The 23,416-nt window shown below is 47.3% G+C and overlaps 1 protein-coding gene across 5 annotated transcripts; it reads left to right on the forward strand.

Annotated features, from left to right (window-relative positions):
• Positions 1 to 1,394: 1,394 nt before the first annotated feature.
• dcun1d4 (DCN1, defective in cullin neddylation 1, domain containing 4) lies at positions 1,395 to 5,294 on the forward strand. 5 transcript variants are annotated; one of them, XM_080505980.1, is made up of 11 exons: positions 1,395 to 1,469; positions 2,518 to 2,588; positions 2,688 to 2,727; positions 2,817 to 2,904; positions 2,972 to 3,060; positions 3,164 to 3,234; positions 3,455 to 3,546; positions 3,682 to 3,790; positions 4,360 to 4,464; positions 4,923 to 5,025; positions 5,109 to 5,294. In XM_080505980.1, the coding sequence occupies exons 1-11, from the start codon at positions 1,451 to 1,453 to the stop codon at positions 5,162 to 5,164; spliced, it is 843 nt and encodes a 280-aa protein (XP_080362106.1). In that variant the 5' UTR covers positions 1,395 to 1,450; the 3' UTR covers positions 5,165 to 5,294. The 5 variants fall into 5 exon arrangements, with proteins under 5 accessions (XP_080362106.1, XP_080362108.1, XP_080362104.1 ...); XM_080505982.1 differs by having other exon boundaries at positions 1,408 to 1,469; positions 2,981 to 3,060; XM_080505979.1 differs by lacking the exon at positions 1,395 to 1,469 and adding an exon at positions 2,236 to 2,359.
• Positions 5,295 to 23,416: the final 18,122 nt, after the last annotated feature.

Below are 23,416 nucleotides of genomic sequence, written 5' to 3' on the forward strand. Positions count from 1 at the left end.
ACACAAATATTAAAAGTATGAATTTGTTACACCAATCAACTTGTATTATTTTACCACCATGCATCAAATTGATTGGATAGGACAGCTGTTACTATGATGTCTTCAGCGGGATTCAGTTGAATATGACTGAAATGAATGAATGAATCTTTATTTATGAACATGTAAACCCCCCCCCCAAAAAAAAAAAAAAAAAAAAACTAAACTAAAAAATGACAAATTGGTCAGAAAGAATAGAGAAAACATCTCGAAACACCTTGTCTTGTTCCTGGTTGTGTCACAAAAACAGTAATATCATTTCACTGTGTACTGATAAGATGAGTGAAGGAGAGAGAGAGAGAGAGAGAGAGAAAGAGAGAGAGAGAAAGAGAGAGAGAGAGAGAGAGAGGTCCCATCACGTCACTTCCTGGTTCAGATGTTCGGTTCAACACCGACACAGGTTGTTTCATTAATATTGACAATCTTTACAATGAACTTTATCCGTATGGCACCTTTTGCTTTTTTTATTGATCTTACAAAGAACTGAACCCAAACAACAAAAACATAGAAAGCAATACAATGGGATGCATGAAAATAAAATCAGGATAAGTGATATTCAAGAATTGACAACAGAGTTATGAAAGTAATCAAAGCACCAGAGTAGTAACATCAAAGCACCAGAGTAGTAACATCAAAGCACAGAGTTCCAGAGTGACTTCAGTGGCTCTACCACTGAGCGTGACCTGATGGTCCTTTAAAGACAATAAATAAACAATTACAAAGCTTGAATTTTGCAGCAGTTTGTGAAATAAAACCCTGAATCACTTTGTGGAGAAGCTTCAATAGTGTGATATTAGGCAATAAAGTCACTTCAAACAGAAACAAGCCTCACAAATAAGGAACGTGTGTTTTCCTGTCAGCAGCCTGACAGGCGGACCTGGACCTGGACCGTCACCAGACCTCCAGACCTCCAGACCTCCAGACCTCCAGACCTCCAGACGTCCCGGGCCGTCACCAGACCTCCAGACCTCCAGACCTCCAGACCTCCAGACCTCCAGACCTCCAGACGTCCCGGGCCGTCCCGGGCCGTCCCGGGCCACAGCAGCGCTCCCCGGGTCACACGTCACCTTCTGCAGAAGCGTCAGGAACCCAAACAGAGCGAGAGCAAACCGACCAATCACATTGCGTCGTGGGCTGGTTTCAGGCGTGCACGAGGAGGCCCCGGTGATTGACGGCTCCGTGGCGCGGCCTGTTGAGCAAACCCGACCAATCGCAGCAGGGAGTGGGCGGGGCCTATCGCTCCCTCGTCCCTGTCCTGAAAGAGACACTTGTGTCAGCCAATCAGCATGCAGCGGAGGCGGAGTCCGTGGGCGCAGACAGCCAATCACAGCGAGTGGGCGTGCTCCGCGTCGCCAGGCCCCGCCCACTGGCCGGGCTGCGGACTTCCCACACACTCGCTGTATGTTTCATAAAGATGCACTCTGATGCGGCAAGTAAGTAGTAAAGCTGCGCTTCTTCTGGAGGAGCGAGTCCGTCCGCGGGCCGGCGGAGCGGCGGAGCGGCGGAGCGGCCGCTCTGGCCCCGCGGCCGGGCTCGGCGAGGAGCCCGGGGGCCGCGGCTCCTCGCCGGGCTCCTCTTTGTATCCGGCCGCGGCTCCGGGGCGACAACAAAGGGGGGGGGTCGCCGCCGAGCCTCGGCCGGTCTGACGTGCGGGTCGCGGTGTCGACACGCCGGCGTTCCCTCCAGCTTTTCTCCGCCGCGCCTCGGCGGCGCTCGACGCGACGCCGCCGTTGCTCGCGGACGCGCGGCGGTCCTCGGTGCGAATCCGGGTCGCGGTGGTCTTCGGGTCCGTCGCCTCTCCCGGCGTCCCGCACGGCGCCGCTCCGGCCCGGGACCCCGCCGGGTCCGGCTCGGCCCGGCTCGGCCCGGCCGGTCCCGGGTCGGACTGCGGGCGGTTGCACACATTGAACGTTGTGACGCAGTTGTGTAAAACGCGTCCGGCCGCTCGCGGCGCCGGGCGGACTGCAGCGGGACGCCGCAGCGGGGCAGCGGGACGCGGCGCTCGGAGGCTTTCAGGTGGGGACGGTTCTACCGAGCCGGTTAAAGGTTCGGTCGGTCTGCTGGGCGTCGAGGGAGCAGGTCTGGAGGAGCCCGGGTCTCGGCCAGACCTGGGACTTGTAGTTTCCTCCGCGGCTGCTGGCAGGAAAGGAACTACAACGTCCGTCGCACGAGTCTCACACTTTGGAAACTGTGTGCAAGTTGCGCGTCTACACTGCAGTTGTGTTTCACCACGAAGCTCCTGAAGCTGCAGGACTGGTGCCACATCGACTGTCCTCCTCTCTGCTCGTCTCTCCAGGAGGACTCGGTCTGTCCCCGTCCTGAGGTAGTCCGTTAGGGGTTCTAAGTGTCCCCGTTGAGCTGGAGAGCCTGGTTTTGTGCACAGATTGTAAAAACCTGGAGCTCCACGATGTCCCTCGTCTCCTGGGTCAGCGATCAAACCTTAGTCTGCATTTTACTGTGGTATGTTTTGTGTGTTGATAGACTTTCCGCTGAATTCCCACTTGACTACACTGGCTAGCATCCATAAGATCCACCACACCTTGCACAGGCTGGTAAATACACAGTGGCAGTGTGTTTTTAAAGCGTGCCTCCGTGTTCTACTTCAAGTCAGACAAGCTGCATTTGTCAAACTGGCCTGTGTTTGTGGACAGAACCTGACAGAAGACGTTGGACAGGACAGCCACCCCTCAGGTCAGCAGGAGCCAGAGGATCCAGGTGTCAAATGGCTGCTTCAGTAGACCTGGTGGATTGATTCCAGTGTTCCCTGTGTTCTCCTGCAGCCTGCTGCTCCAGAGCCATGCCTCCCAGGAAAAAGAGGAGAACCTCTGCTGGAGATGACATGTCGGCCAAGAAGAGTCGTCAGGACAGGTCTGAGCTTCTCCTGCACTGACTCGCGTCCAGCGGAAGGTTTGCTGGAGTTTCTTTTTATTTTCAGTGTTTTCAGGAAACACGAGACGCCACAGATCTGCGAGGAGGAGACGTTCTCTAGTAAACGCTGTTTGGAATGGTTCTACGAATATGCAGGTGAGCAGATTGTTGAAGTGATGGTCTGTGATGGTCCGGGACCCCGACCAGACTCCCTGGTGGTCCAGCTCCACATGTGACCTTGTGTTCCGGTCTGCTCTAGGCTGTGACGACGTGGTCGGCCCCGAGGGCATGGAGAAGTTCTGCGAGGACATTGGGGTGGAACCAGAGAATGTAAGGTTCACTTCTCTTGTCGTCATGATCCTCTGTCCTCTGTCCTCTGTCCTCTGTCCTCTGGACGCCAGGCAGACCCACACAACCTTTACCTCCAGGCCTCATTAACAGCTGCTCTTCATTAGAACCACAGGAAAAGTGTTGGCCCTCTTGGTTCTGTGGTGGCCCTCAGTCCTTCACTGCTCCACTTCCACACGTCCTTGTCTGTCCCCGTGTCCAGGTGGTGATGTTGGTTCTGGCCTGGAAGCTGGACGCCCAGAGTATGGGCTACTTCACCCTGCAGGAGTGGCTGCGAGGCATGGGCTCCCTGCAGTACGTCTCTGCTTTAGGCTCTTTACACTTAGAAAGTCACCTTGCTGTATGTGGATTAGTTCTCACAAGTGCCTTTCCTCCTCAGCTGAGCATGTGTTGTTGTTCAAAGTGTCTCAGGCTTTCCTCTGTCGTCAGGTGCGACTCCACAGAGAGACTGAGGAACTCGCTCGACTACTTGAGATCTGTCCTGAACGAAAGCACCAGTTTTAAGCTCATTTATAGATACGCCTTTGATTTTGCCCGGGTAAGTTGCACAAAGCTTCATCTATGATGAAAAGTTGCACACAGTATCTGAAGCAATTTAAATAGATTTCATCACCACAGAAAGGTCGATGTGAGACGCAGTCTGGGTTTAGGTTCTGGTCCTGGTTCCTACTTGACACACTGAGAAGGTTTAAAAACCCTTCGCAAGTTGATTTGGGGTGGAAAAGCAAGTTTTAAGCATAGATGCTTAACCAAACTTGGGAATCGTAATAATCCACAGCTCAAGAAGAAGAGAGTCTCTGAATCAGAAGGGGGGTCTAGGTTGTAGCTTTGACAGCACATTGCTGATGTCAGGACCACTGAGGCCTGATGGTTGTAGGACTCTGGGTGTGGAGGGTCTGCTGCCCTCGGCTCAGTCGAACACACAGCAGCAGAGGTCGCTGGCTAAAGAGACGATCAACACCATGCTGACCAGAGTTCTTGGTGAAATACTTTGTGCAGACGAGATGCAGCAACGATCCGACACACACAAGTCGCAGCACCTGAACATCACATGTGGCATTTTGAAAGTGTGGCAATGAATCTTCACAAAATGTTTTGACTGGACAGGAAAAGGACCAGAGAAGTCTGGACTTGAACACAGCCAAGTGCATGTTGGGCCTCCTCCTGGGAAAGACGTGGTCTTTGTTTCCCGTCTTCAATCAGTTTCTAGAGGTAAGGTCGTTGTAGGAGCCATTCTTTTTTGTTGTGCATGTATTTTACTTTTAACCACAAGGGGTGGTGTTGTTTCTGTTGTGTTTCCTTGCCAGCAGCAGCTGCTTAAGATCAGGGAAGTAATTAGTTTGAGTTGAATGGTGGTGGGGAAAACACAGTTTTACCTAGATCCAGAGGAACAGAGAAAGCTGCTAATTTCTGTTTTGTTATTTACCTTTATAATTTGTTACAATAAATGGGAACCTCACCCAAAGAGACAACCTGCAAATCTTCATTTTTATTTTTTCTCTGGAGTTGAGTCAAGCGCCTTCTCAACCACCATTTCATGTGACTGTAACGTTTTGGTTATTTGGAGAGTCACAACAGTCGTGGAGAACGAGGCCACGCCGGTGCTCCGACACAAGACGTTCCTCAGGTCGTGCAGCACAGTCCTAACCTCTCCATGTTTCATTCCCCAGCAATCAAAGTATAAAGTGGTCAACAAAGACCAATGGTGTAACGTCTTAGAGTTCAGCAGGACAATCAACCTGGACCTCAGCAACTACGACGAGGACGGCGCCTGTGAGTCGACCGTCACCGCGCCTGAAGGCAACCGGACGGTTCCAGTGAGGTTCTAATTCTTCTAATCTGTCTCCTCTCACCAGGGCCCGTCTTGTTGGACGAGTTTGTTGAATGGTACAAGGAAAGACAGATGTCATAGCTGTGGAGCCAAATGGGAAATTAAAAGGAGGGTTTGAATACAACTGTGACGACAACTCTGAGAATCTCCAAACAATAATAAGTCAACATACAAAAACACCCCAACGAAACAAAGCATTGACAGCGTGGTTCCCCTGTAAAGAATGGGGGCTCTGGGGGGGGGGGGGGGCTCGGGGCTTGAGAGCGTGCAGAAGTGAAGGATTGTCATTGTGGGTTTCTGTTCCTTCCTGAAGTTGGGTCCTGAGCGGCGCCGCTCGCTCTCACCGGCGGCGTCCTGCCGTCAGTCCAGGCTCTTCATGCTCTACGTTGGACTCATAGGGACTCTGCTTCCCTTCTCTCTGTACTCTGGCTGGTCAAAGTGTCCTTGCCCCTTCAACTTTCCCACATTTGGTCACATTGCAGCCACGACGACACTGATTTTAACTGTGACTTTACGTGATGGACCAAAGCAACGTGCCACATGATTGTGAAGTGGAAGGAAAATGGCTTTGTTTTTGAAGGTTTGCATCATTTTGCTTCCACCTGAATTCTATGGCACACGGTGTTTTGCATCACATCAAATAATCCCCATAAAATCAATGTACAGTTGTGACATAATGTGGAAAGGTTCAAGGGGGATGAAGAATTTTGCAAGCCACTATTGATCTGTCATCTGCTGGATGCTGCAGGACCTGTAGGGTCCTTGGGTGAAGTTGAGATTAAAGGCCAAGAACAGAAACGTCTGAGCAGCTGAGAGAGAAACAACAACAACAACAACAACAACTACTGACTGTCCTTAGAGTCCCGCGCTGCCTCTCATTCTACCTCCACCTGAATGTCGGAGGCAGCGGCGGCCTCCGTCCTACACAAACCAGTTTGTAGGTAGAAGTGGACCTGCTGGAGGGTCGTCACTGAGAGGACCCCCCCTGGTTCCCCCCGGTCCCCCTGGTTCCCCCCGGTGCTGCACAGTGCTTGCAAGCGGTTCCTTAGGATGGATTAACGGCAGAGAAAAGTGGCTGTACGTCTGTATGTATGACGAGTAAAGCATTAAGTTCAAGTTTCAGCATTCGTGCTTCCTCCTCACCATGTTGGTCGTCGACATTCTTCTCTTCGTCTCTGAATGAAAGACGAATCCTGGTCATGACGTTTGTCCAGTAAGTGGAGTCAGAGCTGTCGGAGGTGAACCGAAGGTCAAGGAGTCATTTCAGCGCCATCGACGCACGGAAGCATTGTGGCAGTGTTCTTTGTTTTAGTGCTACGTAGCGCATGAAGGAACCTGTGGGGTTCTGTGGCCGTGGACAGGGTGTTTGTGGAAACCACTGCTTGTCCTCGTCCTCGTCCTCGTCCTCAGCACAGAGACCGACGGACGTGACGAGTCGTTGTGACGAGTCGTTGAGTCTTAACAGGGTCTCTTTGACCTGGGAACATTCAAGTGTTATGTATCTGCAATCAACTTGAAATTCTCTGGACAGACGGCACTGGTTCTCCTCATGTCTTTCTTTGGGTAGGAGTACTTTGATGGGAGTACTTTGATGGGAGTACTTTGATGGGCGTACTTCAAGAAGCACACTGTGTCAAAGTGGTAGATTGCAGGTTTCTGATGCCGTTTACTGTTTATTTGTGCCAGTCTTTTTGTTTTTGCCCAGGCTCACGTTGACCCCTGCTCATAATGGCTTTAGACCTCATAACACCAAATGAATCAGCGTTGCTGCTTACTAACTCTTATCGCAGTACAGCGGGAGCCTCGCGCTCACATTAGCATTTATTGGTCTGGTGACCGATTTATGATCCACCTTGTTTAGGTAAGAGTATTATTGTGCCTCAAAACATGGAAGTCACTTTGTGTGTCCCACACACATAACAAACAGAAATGTGTAGATACACTTGTGAGAATAAATGCCACACACACACACACACAGTGGTCAGGGATTATTTCAGGATGAAGTCAGACTGTTTGAGTGGTTCTAGTTGTCCTCGAGCTCGGCGGTGTTCATTCCTGTCATCCGTTTTGTCTTCCTCAGTCCACTGCTAGTTTCAGGTTGTCTCCTCCTCCCAGTAGCATCTCTCCAGACAGCTGCAGTGGAAGACCAGGACCTTCTCAGGACCAGGTCCTTGAAGCCCCAGTTACAGGTGGTCTGCTCAAAGCGTTGCTCGGTAATAAACGGTGGACACTGACAGTCTGGAGCTGTGCGATGATGCTATGCTGTTCTTTTTGCTTAGTATAATGTTCTTGTAACACATGTATACAATTTTTGTCTTTGGCTGTAATGTGATGCTGAAATGTCAGAAAATGTAATATTTGCATGCATGTTCCAACAGCCTTTTGTGAATGGATGAGACCTTTTTGAAAACGAGATACATTTTTCAGAAGTGGTTTTGTTTTGTACAGAAATTTGTGCAAGTGTTTTGTGCTTGATTTGATCAACACAGTCATTTTTGGTTGTGATTGTGTCTATCGAGACCTGCAACACACCTGGAACCTCACGCTGGAACAGGGATCCTCCTGCAGTGACACTTTCCACAGCCACATGCAGCTACAGAGTCCTTTATTTATTGGGAGTGCAGCAGCCTTTTGGGTTCTGCTGCACTACGCTATCAAGTTATACACTGAATATCGGTGGGGACATGATTCATGCAAGCATTTGTTGAATCCAATGGTGGAAACGTCTTTTCACTAAACCCGTCACATCAGCATTCACAGTGAGATTCCAGTTGTTGGATTGTTCATCAAACACTGTGAACATCAGTGTTTTAGTATTTTCCCTTGACAACGCAGGAGGATGAACAGCCTTGTTCCATCTGTATATATGTATGTAAAGTATGTGTCTATATGTCCGTTTTCACTATAACCTATGTCTATATACTTAAATAAAAAGGTTTGTTACCTTACTGGCTTGTATTTCTTCAGGCACAAGTTCTTCAACTTACTGCTGCTAATGTTCTTTAATCAAGAAACAGTCAGTGTCGTAATGCTATAATTGATTATACATTTAATGTCACCATTTAGTTTACTATTTTTAAAATTGTACACAGATATCAGCCAAGAACAAATATGATACACTTGGAATCATTTTTTTAAATGGTATACAACAACACAAAATGTTCCTCTACATTCAATTCACAATAATATAGTCAGTTATAGGTCAGATTAATGTGAAATAACACTGGGCAGCTTGTTGCTGCTGCTTCACAACCAGAAACCGTCGATTCTCAGCAGAGGTACAAAGAAGGGTTAGGGTTCCGTCTTCAAATATATTCAGTTGCAAGTTAAAGTGCCATTCTCTAAAACTTCTCCAAGTATTGGTTTAGATGCTTTTCAAGGCCCTTGTAATACCTGGGAATTACATTTTTCAAACTGAAGTACATGAAATACCATTATTTGTTTCTGATAGAGACTAAATTGACGAGAGAAGTACAGATCAAAAGGTTTAAATATTGACACTCAATAGTGACATGATTTTAGAGTTAAGCCAGAATTTCATACTTCCAAAATGATAGAATGGTCATAAAGTACAAGTCCCCCAAAGTACAATATACTGACAGTATTTGTAATTTGTTGCTTCCATCCATGGTTCTTAGTTGGTTCAAGTTACAGCAACACATGGTTTGTTGTTCATTAACCCTTTATTGTCCTCTGGATAAACAAAACAACAGAGAATCAAACCAGCAAACAGCTTAAAGCAGAACTTTTCCCAGCCGCTCTCACTTCGACTCAGAACCATTAAACCTGGACAGTCGACTGATCAGCCAGACCAGATGTGAAGCAGAATCCCACTTTAAATTCCTGACAGTCTTCATCGTGAGTTCATTTGTTCCTGAACAAGTAGGCACAACATTTTTCAATATATACCTGGACTCTTCAAAGTAGATGTTTTGCTCTTCAAACGAACCTTTTCTTTTACAACGAGACTCAGATTCTCTCTCCTGGAGTCTTTACACCTGCTTCTTTACACCTGCTTCTTGACACCTGCTTCTTTGCGCCTCACGACTCTTAGAACAGCAATAGAGGTGATTTGAAACACCTGAACTGATCAAACGTACCTGAAATTGGTCTATTTTTGTTGTTGGCAAACCTTCCTACTCATCGTAATCTTCTTTAAATCACACTGGGGCATTGAATTCCAACTCCTTCTCACCCAACATCAGAAACATTCCATGTCTGGACTCTTTTAAATCTGATCTTTTTAAACAAGCATCTTTTAAATGTTACTACAATAATGAACATCATCATCATCATCATCATCATCATCACATAAAACTTTCATTTAAAAAGCATGTTCGCATCATAAAATCATAAATTGGCTGTGTTTTTTTAAGCCCATGTGTGTTTGAGTCATAAGGTCTCATACTGGTTCAGATTCTGCTGCTGGAGACCAGCAAGGAACTGGTGCCAGGATTCAGGCCCATTCCCAATTTGGCTAAAACCTCAGAACTTGTTCAGAATGAGGTGAAACACCAGGGGGTCTTCTGGTCAAACATGGGCTTCATTGTTCCAAGAGGTACAGACACAAAAGATTCCAACTCAAACTTGACTGATGGTGTCCCTGGAGTCAAAGTGTCCCAGGTCGTCTGATGTAAGTGATGCAGGAGCCGTCAGGTTGGTGTTCCTGCTCTGTTGACTGACTGCATCCACCTCCCACTCCTGAGGCCTCATGCTTTGGGAAGATCTCCATCTCAACATAGCAGCTTCCTCTGGCGCTGGTGCTGCTGGAACGGTAGGTGGCGCCCCCTGTGGTGGTCCAGTGTAGTCAATGTTGTGTCTCCTGTAGTGGGGGATGGTCCCCAACACATCTGTTTCTCTTGCAGCGTACGCTGAAGTGGAGGAGAGCTGTGCTGCAGCCAGAGGTGGTCGGGACGGAGGCTGGATGTGATCGTTAAAACCCACCACGCCTTGTGGATTTCCCAGTATGTCAGTACCTTCTGTGTCCCACCTTTGCCTCGCTGATGACATCACTTTTAGGGCACTGAGGCCTTTAGTTTCCTGCCGGTCCACTGACACCGTCCTCAGAGTTTGTGTCCTGCTGCCAGGAGGCTCGTCAAGCCCGTCACGAGTGTTGCTGGATGCAGCTGAAACCTTGTATGTGTGGATAGATGAGTATTCATGAGTTAATGTTGGCCTTGGTTTCCTACCTTCTTGCTTTTTGTCATCGTCACTGTCATTGCTGGATGACTCCGAGGAACTGGATGGGGGGACTTGTGGCAGTGCTGGAAGTGCTGAGTCAGGATATTTTAAGGTTGAATTCAGATTTCTCCTGTCAGTGGAGTTTGACAGGTCAGACAGATGATGACCAATGCCCGTCCATTTGATCTCAGGTGGCATGTCTACACCGGTGTTGTGTTTGTACTGTTGGCTATTCCTCGTTGTACCGTCAACGCTCATGCTGGACACTCTGTTTGTATTGTCGGTACTTTGACTTCTGCCACTTGAGGAGAACGAGCTGCTTGGCAGTGACGGACTTTTGATGATCACACGTTTATAAGCAATGACAGAATCATTGTCTGTCATTCCTGACCAGCTTGATGCGTGTCCTGCCACCTCCTTTTCACCATCACTTGAAGATGAAGAACTACTTAACTTGGGTGAAGGCGTCTTAATATTCAGACGCCGTTTCAGACGTGGGATGCCGTGTGTCAGGTCAGGTACATGACGGTCTACCTTGTTCTCACTGCTGCTGCTTGACGATGAAGCAGAACGTTGGCGTCGTGGTGGCGTTGTGGGAGCATTTCCACTCCTCCTGATATCCTGATAACCTTCAATATGTGGTACAGCAAAGCCTTTGTTTGGCTTTTCTTCAGTAGTGGAGAAGCTGTCGTCTTTTCTGAGGCTTCCTTTCACTTCAAATGAATCACTGGACTTACCCTGGCTCGTCAGAGTGTAAGAACCATACGTTGGTGTTTGTTTCAGTACCGGAGATGAGTCTGTTTCAGTTATTCCTTGCATCCCAACAACCCTTCTCCACCTTGCCCTGTTAATTTGACTCCCAGGTCCACCGTCACCACTGGAGTAGTTGGGCGAGTCGGGTGGAGGCGATGAGGGCAGAGCTTCATGTGTCTGTGACGACACTTCAAGACGCTTTCTGAAGCGGGAAAATCCAAGATTCATTGTCGCCCATCGTGACTGAAGCTCTGGATTTATGTTTGCCTTGTCACTCATTGTCTTGTCAGCCAAGTCATCTGAAATAGTTGTGTACTTCTCTAATTTGATGTCATGATCCATCTTTGAACTGTGAGAAATCAAAGGGCCTTTTGAAGACCCAAGCAATACCTTTTTAGAAGCTTTAGATGTGAAAGATGGTCCTGTTTCTATTTGAGCTCTGTTGTGTTGATCGTCTTCTTCACTGTCGCTGGAGGAGCTGGATTCAGACTCTTGAGAGACAGAAGAATTGCCCTGATCTGATTTTGGCAATGGTGCTTTTATATTCAGGCTTCTTCTGTTGTAGGACTTATAAGTGACATTTTCATCAAAGTCAGATACACTTTTCTTTTTCCCTGGTTGATAACTCAGGTCTGTTGTCCCATATTCACGATAATCACGAGAAGATGACTCAGGTACATGTGACATAGTCTTGATATCAAGATGCCTTTTAACTTGTGGGGTGCTGCTGAAGCCCAGATCAGACCATTTGGAATCCATATCTGGGAGGAATTTTGAAGGGCCAAACTCTTTCCTGTCCTGCTCTTGTTCGTCAGAACTGCTTGAAGATTGACTTGAACCTTCTTCGTCAGTTTTCTCTCTCCTGCTCTTCAGAGTATAGTTTGTATTCCCGCCACTTAACTGTGATGCATGAGGGAGCGCCGGGGCTGTTGTCTTTATATTGGTGATATTGGCGTTTACAGCAGGAGGCTGTATTTCTGACTCCTGTCTCACTGTTTGAGACACTTTAATTGGAACCCTTTGTTCTTGTTCTGTCTTTAATCTTATTGTTTCATTGGGTGACAATGGTTTAATATCTAGACGCCTCTTGACTAGAGTCATATACTGAAGATCTAAAAGTGGCCATCTTGCTTCTGGATCAGACCTTTGGGATGGGAGCATGGTAATTCCCTCATTCACTGCTTTTTGGTTCTGAGTCGGGCCTCTAATCTCATCTTCACTGTCACTACTGGAGGACGAGGAAGATGATGATGGGTTTTTTCTGTCGAGACGTTCCTCGAGTCCTGAACGGGGATGAATGTCTACAGCAAGCTGCTGCATTTCTTGTTTATGAAATACTTTTGATGGAGATCTTGGAGTGTGAAAATCCCCTTGTTCTGGTTTCTTTATGCGTTCTGTGTATTCGTTTTCACTGTCACTGCTGGAAGACGAGTCCCACATTGTTGATGATGGTTTGATATCCAGACGCCTGTGGATGTGAGGAATGTGCCGAAGATCGACGGCAGGCCACTTTGACTCATAATTTACTGGGGGGAGCCTTGTGACGGACAACTTTCCTGGTCCCTGCTTTTGGTCATGATATGTCTTTTCATACTCACTGTCACTACTGGAGGATGATGAAGAAGACGATAGGTCTGTTGGTTTAATGTCTAGACGTCTCTTGATGTGAGGAATGTGCCGAAGATCGATGGCAGGCCACTTTGCATCTGGGGAATGCCTTTGGGTATGTGTCTTCATTGGTGGGACTTTTGGAAAGCCCAGTTCTTCTGCTCTTTGCTTCTGTGTGTGGCCTTTAGTGTTATCTTCACTTTCACTACTAGAGGATGTATCAGACGCTGGTGATGGAGCTTTAATGTCTATTCGCCTCTTGATTCGAGGAATTTGGTAAGGACCTTGAAGAGGTCTTCTTGCATCTCGATGATCACTTTCAGATGGAGGGCTTGTAATTCCCAGCTCCTCTACAGTCTGTCTTTGTGTGTGACCTCTAGTTTCTTCCTCACTGTCACTACTGGAAGATGAATCTGAAGATACTGGTTTTACATCAACATCTCGATTCCTCTTGACGTGTGTGGTTTGCTCAAGGGCAATCCTCTCTTTAGTGGACTCATGGCTTTCTTCACGAGGTGGAGATGGGGCTCTTTTCTTTGTATGAGTGATTTTGTCAACAATTATGGCAGCCTGCCATGTTTCTTGCCCATGACTTACTGTTGGAGCGACTTTAATTTCTGACAACTTTCCATGTTCCTGTTTCAACACGTGTTTTGTTTTTTCATCCTCACTGTCACTGCTAGAGGATGAATCAGACAATGGTGATGTTGGTTTGATATCCAGGCGCCTCTTAATTCGAGGGATATGTTGAAGATCTATGGCAGACCACTTTGCTTCTGGGTCATCATTTTCTGAGGGGAGCCTTGTAATGGACAACTTTCCTGGTCCCTGCTTTTGTTTGTGGTCGGTCCTTTCATGCTCACTGTCACTACTAGAAGATGATGAAGAAGAAGAGGAAGAAGAAGAAGAAGCAGATAGAGGAGTTGTTTTAAAATCTAGACGTCTCTTAATGCGTGTCGTCCGCTGAAGATCTACAACAGGCCACTGTTTTTCCGGCTCTTGACTCACTGATGGAGATACTTTTTTAGAAAGTCTTGACGTGTGTGATTTCCCTCCTGTCTGTTTTCTTATTTGTGTTGTTGCTTCACCATCACTGTTGCTGCTGGAAGAAGAATCAGTCTTTGGTAATAATGGTTTGATATCCAGACGTCTCTTGATTTTAGGAATATACTGAAGATTTATGGCCGGCCAGCTTTCAATACGACTTTCTCTTTGATATTTCTGATAGTGGAGCCTCGTAATTCCCAGTTTCGCTGTTGTCTGTTTTTGTGTTTTGCTTGTAGTTTCTTCCTCACTGTCACTGCTAGAAGATGAACCAGAAGACGATGATGGTGCTTTGACATGTAGATGCTTCTCAATATGTGCTGTTTGCTCCAGACCAGGGGAGGGCTGCTCTTTAGTTGACCCTTGTCTTGCTTCACGTGGTGGTGGGGGGGCTCTCCTTTTAGTTTGAGTAATTTGGACATCATTTACATCAGGAGGACTTCCTGTTTGAGACAGTTTAGTTGAAGGTCTTGACAAGTGTAACTCTCCATTTCCCTTTCTTTGCATAGGTTTTGTTGTATCATCCTCACTGTCACTACTTGAGGACGAATCAGACGACAATGGTGATGTTTTTATATCGAGACGTCTCTTGACACGTGTATTTCGCTGAAGATCAATAGCAGGCCACTGGTCTTCTGGTTTGTTACTCACTGTTTGAGATGCTTTAAGTTGAGGGCTGAGCCCCATTAACCCCCACTGAGGGCTCTTCTCCATGTGTTTTGGTTTCTCGTCCTCACTGTCACTGCTCGAGGACGAATCAGGCGACAGTTGTGGTGCTTTTATATCGAGACGTCTCTTGACACGTGTGGTTCGCTGAAGGTCTATAGCAGGCCACTGGGCTGCTGGTTTGTTACTCACTGTTGGATAGACTTTAAGTTGGGGGATTCTGTCCATGTGTTTGGATTTCTCGTCCTCACTGTCACTACTGGAGGACGAATCTGACGGTGATGGTGGTTTGATGTTTGGATGGATGTTAATGTGGGGAACGGCAGGCCTCTTTGTGTCTGCATTAGAATTTCTTAATTCAGAAGATTGAGTTGGGGGCCTTGCAATGCCTTGCTTTTCCAATGGTTGCTTGTTTGTGTTACGTGTGGTTTCATCCTCACTTTCACTATGAGATGACGAAGAAGAAGAAGAAGAAGTTGGCCTTGGTTTCTTGATATCAAGACCAGTCTTGGTGTGCACTGGAAACTCCAGGGCAACAGGAGACCACCGAGTTTCTGTTGAACCAGAAGCTGGTGATGAAAACTTGACATCAAGACGCCTCCTGATTTTACGAACACGTTGAAGATCTATCGTAGGCCACTCTCCATTCAAAGCCAACTTCCCAGCTCCGTGTTTGCTGCTGTGGCTTTTTCCAATCTCACTGTCACTATCGGAAGATGAATCGGAGGCTGATGCTGATGCCTTGATGATGAAATGATTCTCAGGCCTTGAAACTTGCTCAAGATCAAGTTCAGGCCAACGTTGACTGGAAACAGCTGTTGCTCTTTGAGATTCTTCAAACTGAGTTCTTGTGGTCTTTGCCTCCTGATCCAGGTCGACACTCTCATCACTGGAAGATGAAGTCAAAACTGGTAAAGAAGCACGGATATTCAAAGGTTTGTTGATTTGATTCCCCGTGCCTTCTTCCTCTAATGTGTGGTCTGGGACTTCTACTTCACTGTCGCTGCTGGAAGAAGAGGAAGACGATGGTCCAGTGGATGGAGGCGCTCTGGTATCCAGACTCTTACTGGTCACACTCAAATCTCGGTCCCGCCACTTTGAATGAGACACGGTTGTAGCTTTCAAACTGGTCTCCCTCCATATCTCTTGTGTGGTTTCTTGCTTGAGTGAGCGCTTCCCTGGCTCCTGGTCGCTGTCGGCCGAGGAGGAGGAGGAGGAGGAGGAGGAGGAGTGGCCAGTCTTCACTGCAGGCCTTTCTGCTTCATACCTGTTGTCACGCTGGTTCAAAACTACAGTGGGCTGGATCAAGTCTGTGTTGATGTTTTTATGTTTCAAACTTTTGTATTGTTCTGTACTCTGGTCGTAGTTCACTGTGTACTCTGTTGGCTCACCATCACTGACATAGGACCTGGAACTGGAACTGGAACTGGAACTGGATGTCTCATGTCTCTTCTGTTTATCTGAACTCGGTGCCACAATTTGTTTTGGATGATTGGTAGAAACAAACACACTGTTGGACCTGGCTGGTGTGCTTTGACCAGAATCACTGAATTCAAATGGCTCTCCAATCTCTGAGGAGAAGTTTGGGTCTGTTGTTTCTGCATGTGGTAACCAGTCAGCAAAGGGTTCTGAAGAACCTTTGATAGTTGGAGTTGTGCCCTCCATGGAAACTTGACTCACCTCCATTTTTCTGCCAACAGAGAATTCTGCTTTTTGCTGCACTTGTTTTCCTTGAATTCCTTTTTCAGACTGTGAAGAATCAGAGGAGGAGGAGGAGGAGGAGGAAGACGACAGACGCCGCCTGCCACCCTGCTCAGCGGGGTCTGTGGTGGGTTCAAGCTTCATTTGTCTGCGGTCACCAGAAACATCTCTGTCATCAACTGAATGCTTTACCTGCGAACGGCTTGTGCTTCCAGAAGCTCCACTACTCTGTTTCTCAGATACGTCACACTCAATCACTACATCCTTATCAATGCCTTGCCGACTGTCACTGGCCACAGTGTCGTAATACGGTACGGTGCCATCCTTTACATAGTCTATAGTGCTAAACGTGACTCTCCTTTCCCTGCCTACTCCAATCACCTCTGGTTCATCACTGGAACAGTATGCCTCATTGTTATATTGTCTTTGTTCAACAGAAGACACAGATCTAGTTGTTTCTACACTTGTCCTGCCGGTCAGCCTTTTCCAAAGCATGTCAATACAAGGTCTTGCAAGAACTCCAAGAATAAAAGCTACCAAAAATGTGATAAAAACAGACAGACACACGGCAAGAGTCAGGTCATATTGAGTAGTACCCTGATTTCTACTCTCACCCAATGAGTTTGGAGTACCCTCTGTGCCGGCCAGATGTAAATCTCTACGGCCTCTCTTTGAACTTCCCATGTTACTGATCTGGAGGTTGAACACTGACACGACTTGCTGTCCTTCAGACACACACACATACAGTCCTGCGTCTCCCTCTGTGAAGTCTTTGATAAGCAGAGGTTGGCTTGCAGATGATCGACCACTGGGTGTCCACCACCTTGTGCCTACAACAAAAGACAATGTGGACATTCAATTGGACTTTGAAAAACAGCCTTCCAGTAAAATAGATGTTTAGTTTTTCCTTTGTTTGTCATGTTTACAGTTTTACCTGCTGTGGAGCTGGACAGGAGAATCTCAGAGCCGATATGGACGGTCACATCTCGATGGATTCCAGGGGTGTTTTCGGCACAGTTCAGGTCGTCCTCCTCCAGGTGTAGTAGATCTCGGCCTGACAAGGTGGAGGGGGATGCACACGCCAAGGGCCAGGCCCGCAGGCCTCTGCTGTGGTCGTAGGCCAGCCGCCTTTTCAGGCTGCGCATGCTGCAGTCACACTGCCACCGGTTTCCAGACAGCTGAATGTGGGCGCCAATGTTTCGCACAGTGAGGTACGTCGACGGATGCAGGCTTGTCAGCAGGTTGAAGCTGAGATCAACGACCTTTGAAAAGAACAACATATTCAAATGTAGCCAACAGGGAACTCAAAGCACAAAAATGCAATAAATGTAGCTTTTCTTTTCATTAAAATATTATTATTATTATTATTATGGATCAGAATCTGTGAAATATGTTCATTATAACAAGAAACATAAACCCACTATTGATCCCATTGAAAATCCTTCACATGACTCATATTACTCAACAAAACATGAACGGAATAGGCTTCTCTGACTCCGCAATACGAATGTGACAGCGACTTACCTCCACGCCCTCTGGATGTTTTCACCAGTTTAACAATTTTAGTCAATAATTATTCAGCAACTTTCTTACATTATGGACTGCAGGATCTCCCGACCCCCCAGCGTGAGAGGAATTGGTGATTTGAACTACAACCACCTCACAAACAACTCATATTGCAGCAAGAAAACAATGTGACTGAACTGGAAAATGAGCAGGCCTTAACACCAACCAGCGGAATCTTTTGAAGAATACATTCCCATTGATCATCATTCTCACCTTGAGCTGGACTAAACCCTGGAAGACGTGAGGATGGAGACGAGTGATGAGGTTGTGTTTCAAGTGGAGCTCTCTGAGCTGCTGAAGGCGGCTCAAGTCTCGTCTGTGTAGAGAAGTGATCTTGTTGAAAGACAGTTGCAGGACCTCCAGAGACGTGACGGCTCTCAGTCCTGCACGACAGCAAACAAGAACTGGAATTAGAAAAAGCGTGGAACGTCTGTTTCCAGCAATAACAGCAGGCCTGTCTCGGACCTTTCAATGCCTGGTTGCTATGGATTGTTCATTCTGATCTTGTAAGGGCTTATTTTTTCGTTCTGGAAAGCCATTTATTTGTGTGCTTGCTACATTTGGTTCATACAATATGAGCAACAAGCTTCTGTCAATCATAATAAAAAAACATTTGAATCAATGTGAGGTTCATCCCAGAATATAAATCCAAATTCCTCTGCTGTGTTTTTGTATTGATTACTTATAATGAGCCTGCCGTGCACTTCCTGTCCTCTTCAGTGTGACTGAAACCCTGAGACTCCTGGCTGGAGTGAGACAGTGTGGCTCTGTGCTTCCTTACAGAGGCAAGGAGGCTCTGATCTGAATACCAAACAGGAGTGAGTCTTTGCCTGTCAACACAGCACTTGCTAAGTAAATGCCTCCAAAACAAACAACAGGAATGACTTTTTTTTTCTTAAAAATGCACATGTTCTATTGAATGGAAGCATGTATGTATTTATTTATTTATTTATTTTTAGCAAAACAAAGGTGGAAGAAAAAAAATGTGCATGCATGACAGCTTGCACCTTTTCTTCCCACAGGAATGTCTATATACACATTTATAACACTGCTTAAAAGCTGCACAGTGTCATTATCTTGGTTTCTGCAGGGAGCAAAGTTCCAAAGATAAAGCATATCAGTGTGACTCCGTTCATATGGAGAAGAAACAAACAAACAAACAAACAAATGACAGAACAGTAACAGTGACGTGTCCACATTTCAGATTTATCCCACTGTGGGCCTCAAAACGTTGTTTTTGACAGACATTCATAAACAATATGAACATTTATCAGACATTCCTGAGAGAATTGATTGTGCAGCAATCAGAGATGATCTCTGACTCTCCTGGGTAAAAGATGTCAGTTAAAGGTTTTGTTTCTCCACCAGTGAGTCAAAACCATTCTGAAGGCCACATACAATCTGCAAACACAAACATGTGAATACACCGAAGTTATTGAGCTTTAAATGAGCTTTGTTCAACCAGTTGGAGAGGAATTCCAACATGTTGTGACCAAGCGTCAGCCCAGGATGTCTCTTTATGGATCTCAGCTCATCACCAGGACCTCCTCATGAGTCTCTTGTCCAGTGACTATGAAACCTGGTAATTATACAAGCCAATCCAAACCAGGTCCTTTATGAGCAGTGACTCCCAACAATGGAGCCCAGACAACCACGTGCTGCTGTATCGCTGGAGTTTGTTTGTTTTTTATGCTTTCCAAAATTTGCACAGGATAAATTCTATATTTGTACTTCAGACAAATAAAAATACCTTGAAAACCAACTCTACTCTACAAAGTTGGAAATAAATTATCCCACAATCATACTATCTCTAAATATAATTAATTAATACCATGCTATAAATTAAAAGCAAAAATATAAAACAGTTCTGTTTGATTCTGTTTTGAGCAACATGTTATTTTCTTCTTCATACATTTTACACATTTGAATCCTTCACAGTGGTTTGGACAGCCTTCGATATTTTTAAACCCTTTTTACTGAATCTTATAGATTTCTTTAGTGGACATTGAAGCAAGTCACAGGTCAAGTCTGAAACAAATTGGGTTTTATTTACAGATTCAAAAGTAATAACGTGAGTTCAGATCTTTCATTCAAACCACATGGGAACTGTGGTGATTTTAATAAATCAATATCTGTGGTACATTCAGTGTGATTGCTCAATAAGTTGGGCAGTAAAAGTGCAGCTGTTGACTGAGGTGCAGTTATTTTACTGGAGTAATCCTATTTATACCTCAAGCTGTTTTTCTTCTCTACATCTGCCCAATGCCAACATCTCAGTATAATATATGTCATGCAATACATTTGTATGTACATGTGTATAAAACACAATGCACTCATCCAGATTAAACAGTATATATACACACTATTTCAGGCAGCTACTTGCAATAAAGTGGTTTTCAAATATAAATGTATTACATATCCTGACTCAATCACACTTTATAATGAAATATTACAAAATAAAGCATTGAATCTAATATGTACACTATTCCTAGAGTAAATGATCGTGACGACTTTCATCAAAAATAAGTATGTTTAAATAAGATGAAAATTAATCCAAAATTACCCAAAAACAGACGTAACATATAGAAATCAGCTGTTTGGGAAAAGCTCATCAAAGTTATGTGATTCCTGCTGATGTTGGTCTTTTAGACTAACTGTAGTGAACGTTCCTGTTCTACTAGAAGTGAGTATTGCTGAGACTCATTCCTGAGACTCACCCTGTGAAGTAGTGAACGTTCCTGTTCTCTACTAGAAGTGAGTATTCCTGAGACTCACCCTGTGGAGTAGTGAACGTTCCTGTTCTCTACTAGAAGTGAGTATTGCTGAGACTCATTGCTGAGACTCACCCTGTGAAGTAGTGAACGTTCCTGTTCTCTACTAGAAGTGAGTATTCCTGAGACTCATTGCTGAGACTCACCCTGTGGAGTAGTGAATGTTCCTGTTCTCTACTAGAAGTGAGTATTGCTGAGACTCATTGCTGAGACTCACCCTGTGGAGTAGTGAATGTTCCTGTTCTCTACTAGAAGTGAGTATTGCTGAGACTCACCCTGTGGAGTAGTGAATGTTCCTGTTCTCTACTAGAAGTGAGTATTGCTGAGACTCATTGCTGAGACTCACCCTATGAAGTAGTGAATGTTCCTGTTCTCTACTAGAAGTGAGTATTGCTGAGACTCATTGCTGAGACTCACCCTGTGGAGTAGTGAATGTTCCTGTTCTCTACTAGAAGTGAGTATTGCTGAGACTCATTGCTGAGACTCACCCTGTGGAGTAGTGAACGTTCCTGTTCTCTACTAGAAGTGAGTATTGCTGAGACTCATTGCTGAGACTCACCCTGTGGAGTAGTGAACGTTCCTGTTCTCTACTAGAAGTGAGTGTATTGCTGAGACTCATTGCTGAGACTCACCCTGTGGAGTAGTGAACGTTCCTGTTCTCTACTAGAAGTGAGTATTGCTGAGACTCATTGCTGAGACTCACCCTGTGAAGTAGTGAATGTTCCTGTTCTCTACTAGAAGTGAGTATTGCTGAGACTCATTGCTGAGACTCACCCTGTGGAGTAGTGAATGTTCCTGTTCTCTACTAGAAGTGAGTATTGCTGAGACTCATTGCTGAGACTCACCCTGTGGAGTAGTGAACGTTCCTGTTCTCTACTAGAAGTGAGTATTGCTGAGACTCATTGCTGAGACTCACCCTGTGGAGTAGTGAACGTTCCTGTTCTCTACTAGAAGTGAGTATTGCTGAGACTCATTGCTGAGACTCACCCTGTGAAGTAGTGAACGTTCCTGTTCTCTACTAGAAGTGAGTATTGCTGAGACTCACCCTGTGGAGTAGTGAACGTTCCTGTTCTCTACTAGAAGTGAGTATTGCTGAGACTCATTGCTGAGACTCACCCTGTGGAAGTCGCTCCAGCTGATTCCTGTCAGCAGAGAGCAGCTGCAGGCCGGGGGCCCAAGAAGCACATGGAGGCTTCAGCCGCCGCCTGCTTCTGAGATGTGGGCTTCCGTGGTTCACATCCACACAGAGAGACAAGCGTGTGATGCTGTTGTTTCCCAGCCACAGGCTCCGGAGCTGGAGACGAGGCCCCCGGGGGCCCACCGAGGTGAGCAGGTTGTGGGACAGGTCCAGGCCAGTGAAGGCCTGTGGGACGAGCGGCGGTACGGAGGCCAGGCCCGATGAGGAGCAGTTGAAGAGCAGAGGGGTCTGACGGGAGCAGGAGGGTGAGGAGGAGCAGAGGAGGCCGGTGGAAACCAGCAGCAGCAGCGCAGCGGCTCCAGACGGACGCTGTGGAGCCGCCATGGCAGCTTTTCCTGGGAACACACAACCCCTGAAGTAATCCTCCTGATAAAGTTACTACAGTTGCTACGAGGTAAAGTTCCACTAATCCGAGTCTTGGAACGTCTCTAAACTGTCACTTGCATGAAAAGACTCATCGATGTTCTGTGTTGTTCACCAAGTGAACCAACTCTGCTTTCCTCCAAGTCCTGATCAAAGTCTGGAAGGTGTTTGCTGAACACACCTCAGAGATGCCTTTCTGTATTTCACTCAATCATTTACATGACGGGTTAATGTCTTACAGTCCGTCTTTCCCTCTTTCTGCTCCGAGGACGACCCAGCCCTGGCGTCACATTCTATTAGGTGATAAAGCAGCAAAATGAGGCGCAGCCACACTTTATTACTCAAAATCACTGAGCAAACACTCACGACTGACTCAGCGATAAGAAGTTTCGCGTCGCAGCAGACATGTGGCTTTATTGAAACAAACAATGCTGGATCAAAATGATGGTTGAAGGGAAGGCGAGAGCGCCGACCCAACCACACGTCTCAGAGCAACGGAAACTCACATTGCACACAATTCAAATCACTCAGAACAGCCGTCACTCTGGTTACTAATGTTATGTGTAAACTCAACACTGAACAGATTTCTATTCACCTGCAACACGACCTGGTGGGTCAGTACAAAACCTGGCGCAATACAATGAGTGTTTTTAATGTTGTATCATGTCTTGTAAAGGCTGGACACACTGCAGGACGACGGGCCACTTGTTGTCCCAATCTCTCCTCCTGAGCACCGGAGCACCGGGAGCCCCAGGAGCACCTGGAGCACCGGGAGCCCCGGAGCACCGGGAGCACCGGGAGCCCCGGAGCACCGGGAGCACCGGGAGCACCTGGAGCACCGGAGCCCCGGGAGCACCTGGAGCCCCGGGAGCACCTGGAGCCCCGGGAGCACCTGGAGCACCGGGAGCCCCGGAGCACCGGGAGCCCCGGAGCCCCGGGAGCACCGGGAGCCCCGGGAGCACCTGGAGCACCGGGAGCCCCGGAGCACCTGGAGCACCGGGAGCACCGGGAGCCCCGGGAGCCCCGGAGCACCGGGAGCACCGGGAGCACCGGGAGCACCGGAGCACCTGGAGCACCGGGAGCTCCAGAGCACCGGGAGCACCGGGAGCCCCGGAGCACCGGGAGCACCGGGAGCACCTGGAGCACCGGGAGCACCGGGAGCACCTGGAGCACCGGGAGCCCCGGAGCACCGGGAGCACCGGGAGCCCCGGAGCACCGGGAGCACCGGGAGCACCTGGAGCACCGGAGCCCCGGGAGCACCTGGAGCCCCGGGAGCACCTGGAGCCCCGGGAGCACCTGGAGCACCGGGAGCCCCGGAGCACCGGGAGCACCGGGAGCCCCGGAGCCCCGGGAGCACCGGGAGCCCCGGGAGCACCTGGAGCACCGGGAGCCCCGGAGCACCTGGAGCACCGGGAGCACCGGGAGCACCGGAGCACCTGGAGCACCGGGAGCTCCAGAGCACCGGGAGCACCGGGAGCCCCG

This window comes from Blennius ocellaris, assembly GCF_963422515.1.
Source record: "Blennius ocellaris genome assembly, chromosome: 12".
Classification (NCBI taxonomy): domain Eukaryota; kingdom Metazoa; phylum Chordata; class Actinopteri; order Blenniiformes; family Blenniidae; genus Blennius; species Blennius ocellaris.

Bases quoted from the DNA above. Each gene is read 5' to 3' on its own strand.
- dcun1d4 (XM_080505981.1), top strand. From the start codon at position 2,499: ATGTTTTGTGTGTTGATAGACTTTCCGCTGAATTCCCACTTGACTACA. The intron at 2,589-2,687 runs GTAAATACACAG...GTTTGTGGACAG, and splicing joins ACCACACCTTGCACAGGCTG to AACCTGACAGAAGACGTTGG. The intron at 3,791-4,320 runs GTAAGTTGCACA...GCATTTTGAAAG, and splicing joins ACGCCTTTGATTTTGCCCGG to TGTGGCAATGAATCTTCACA.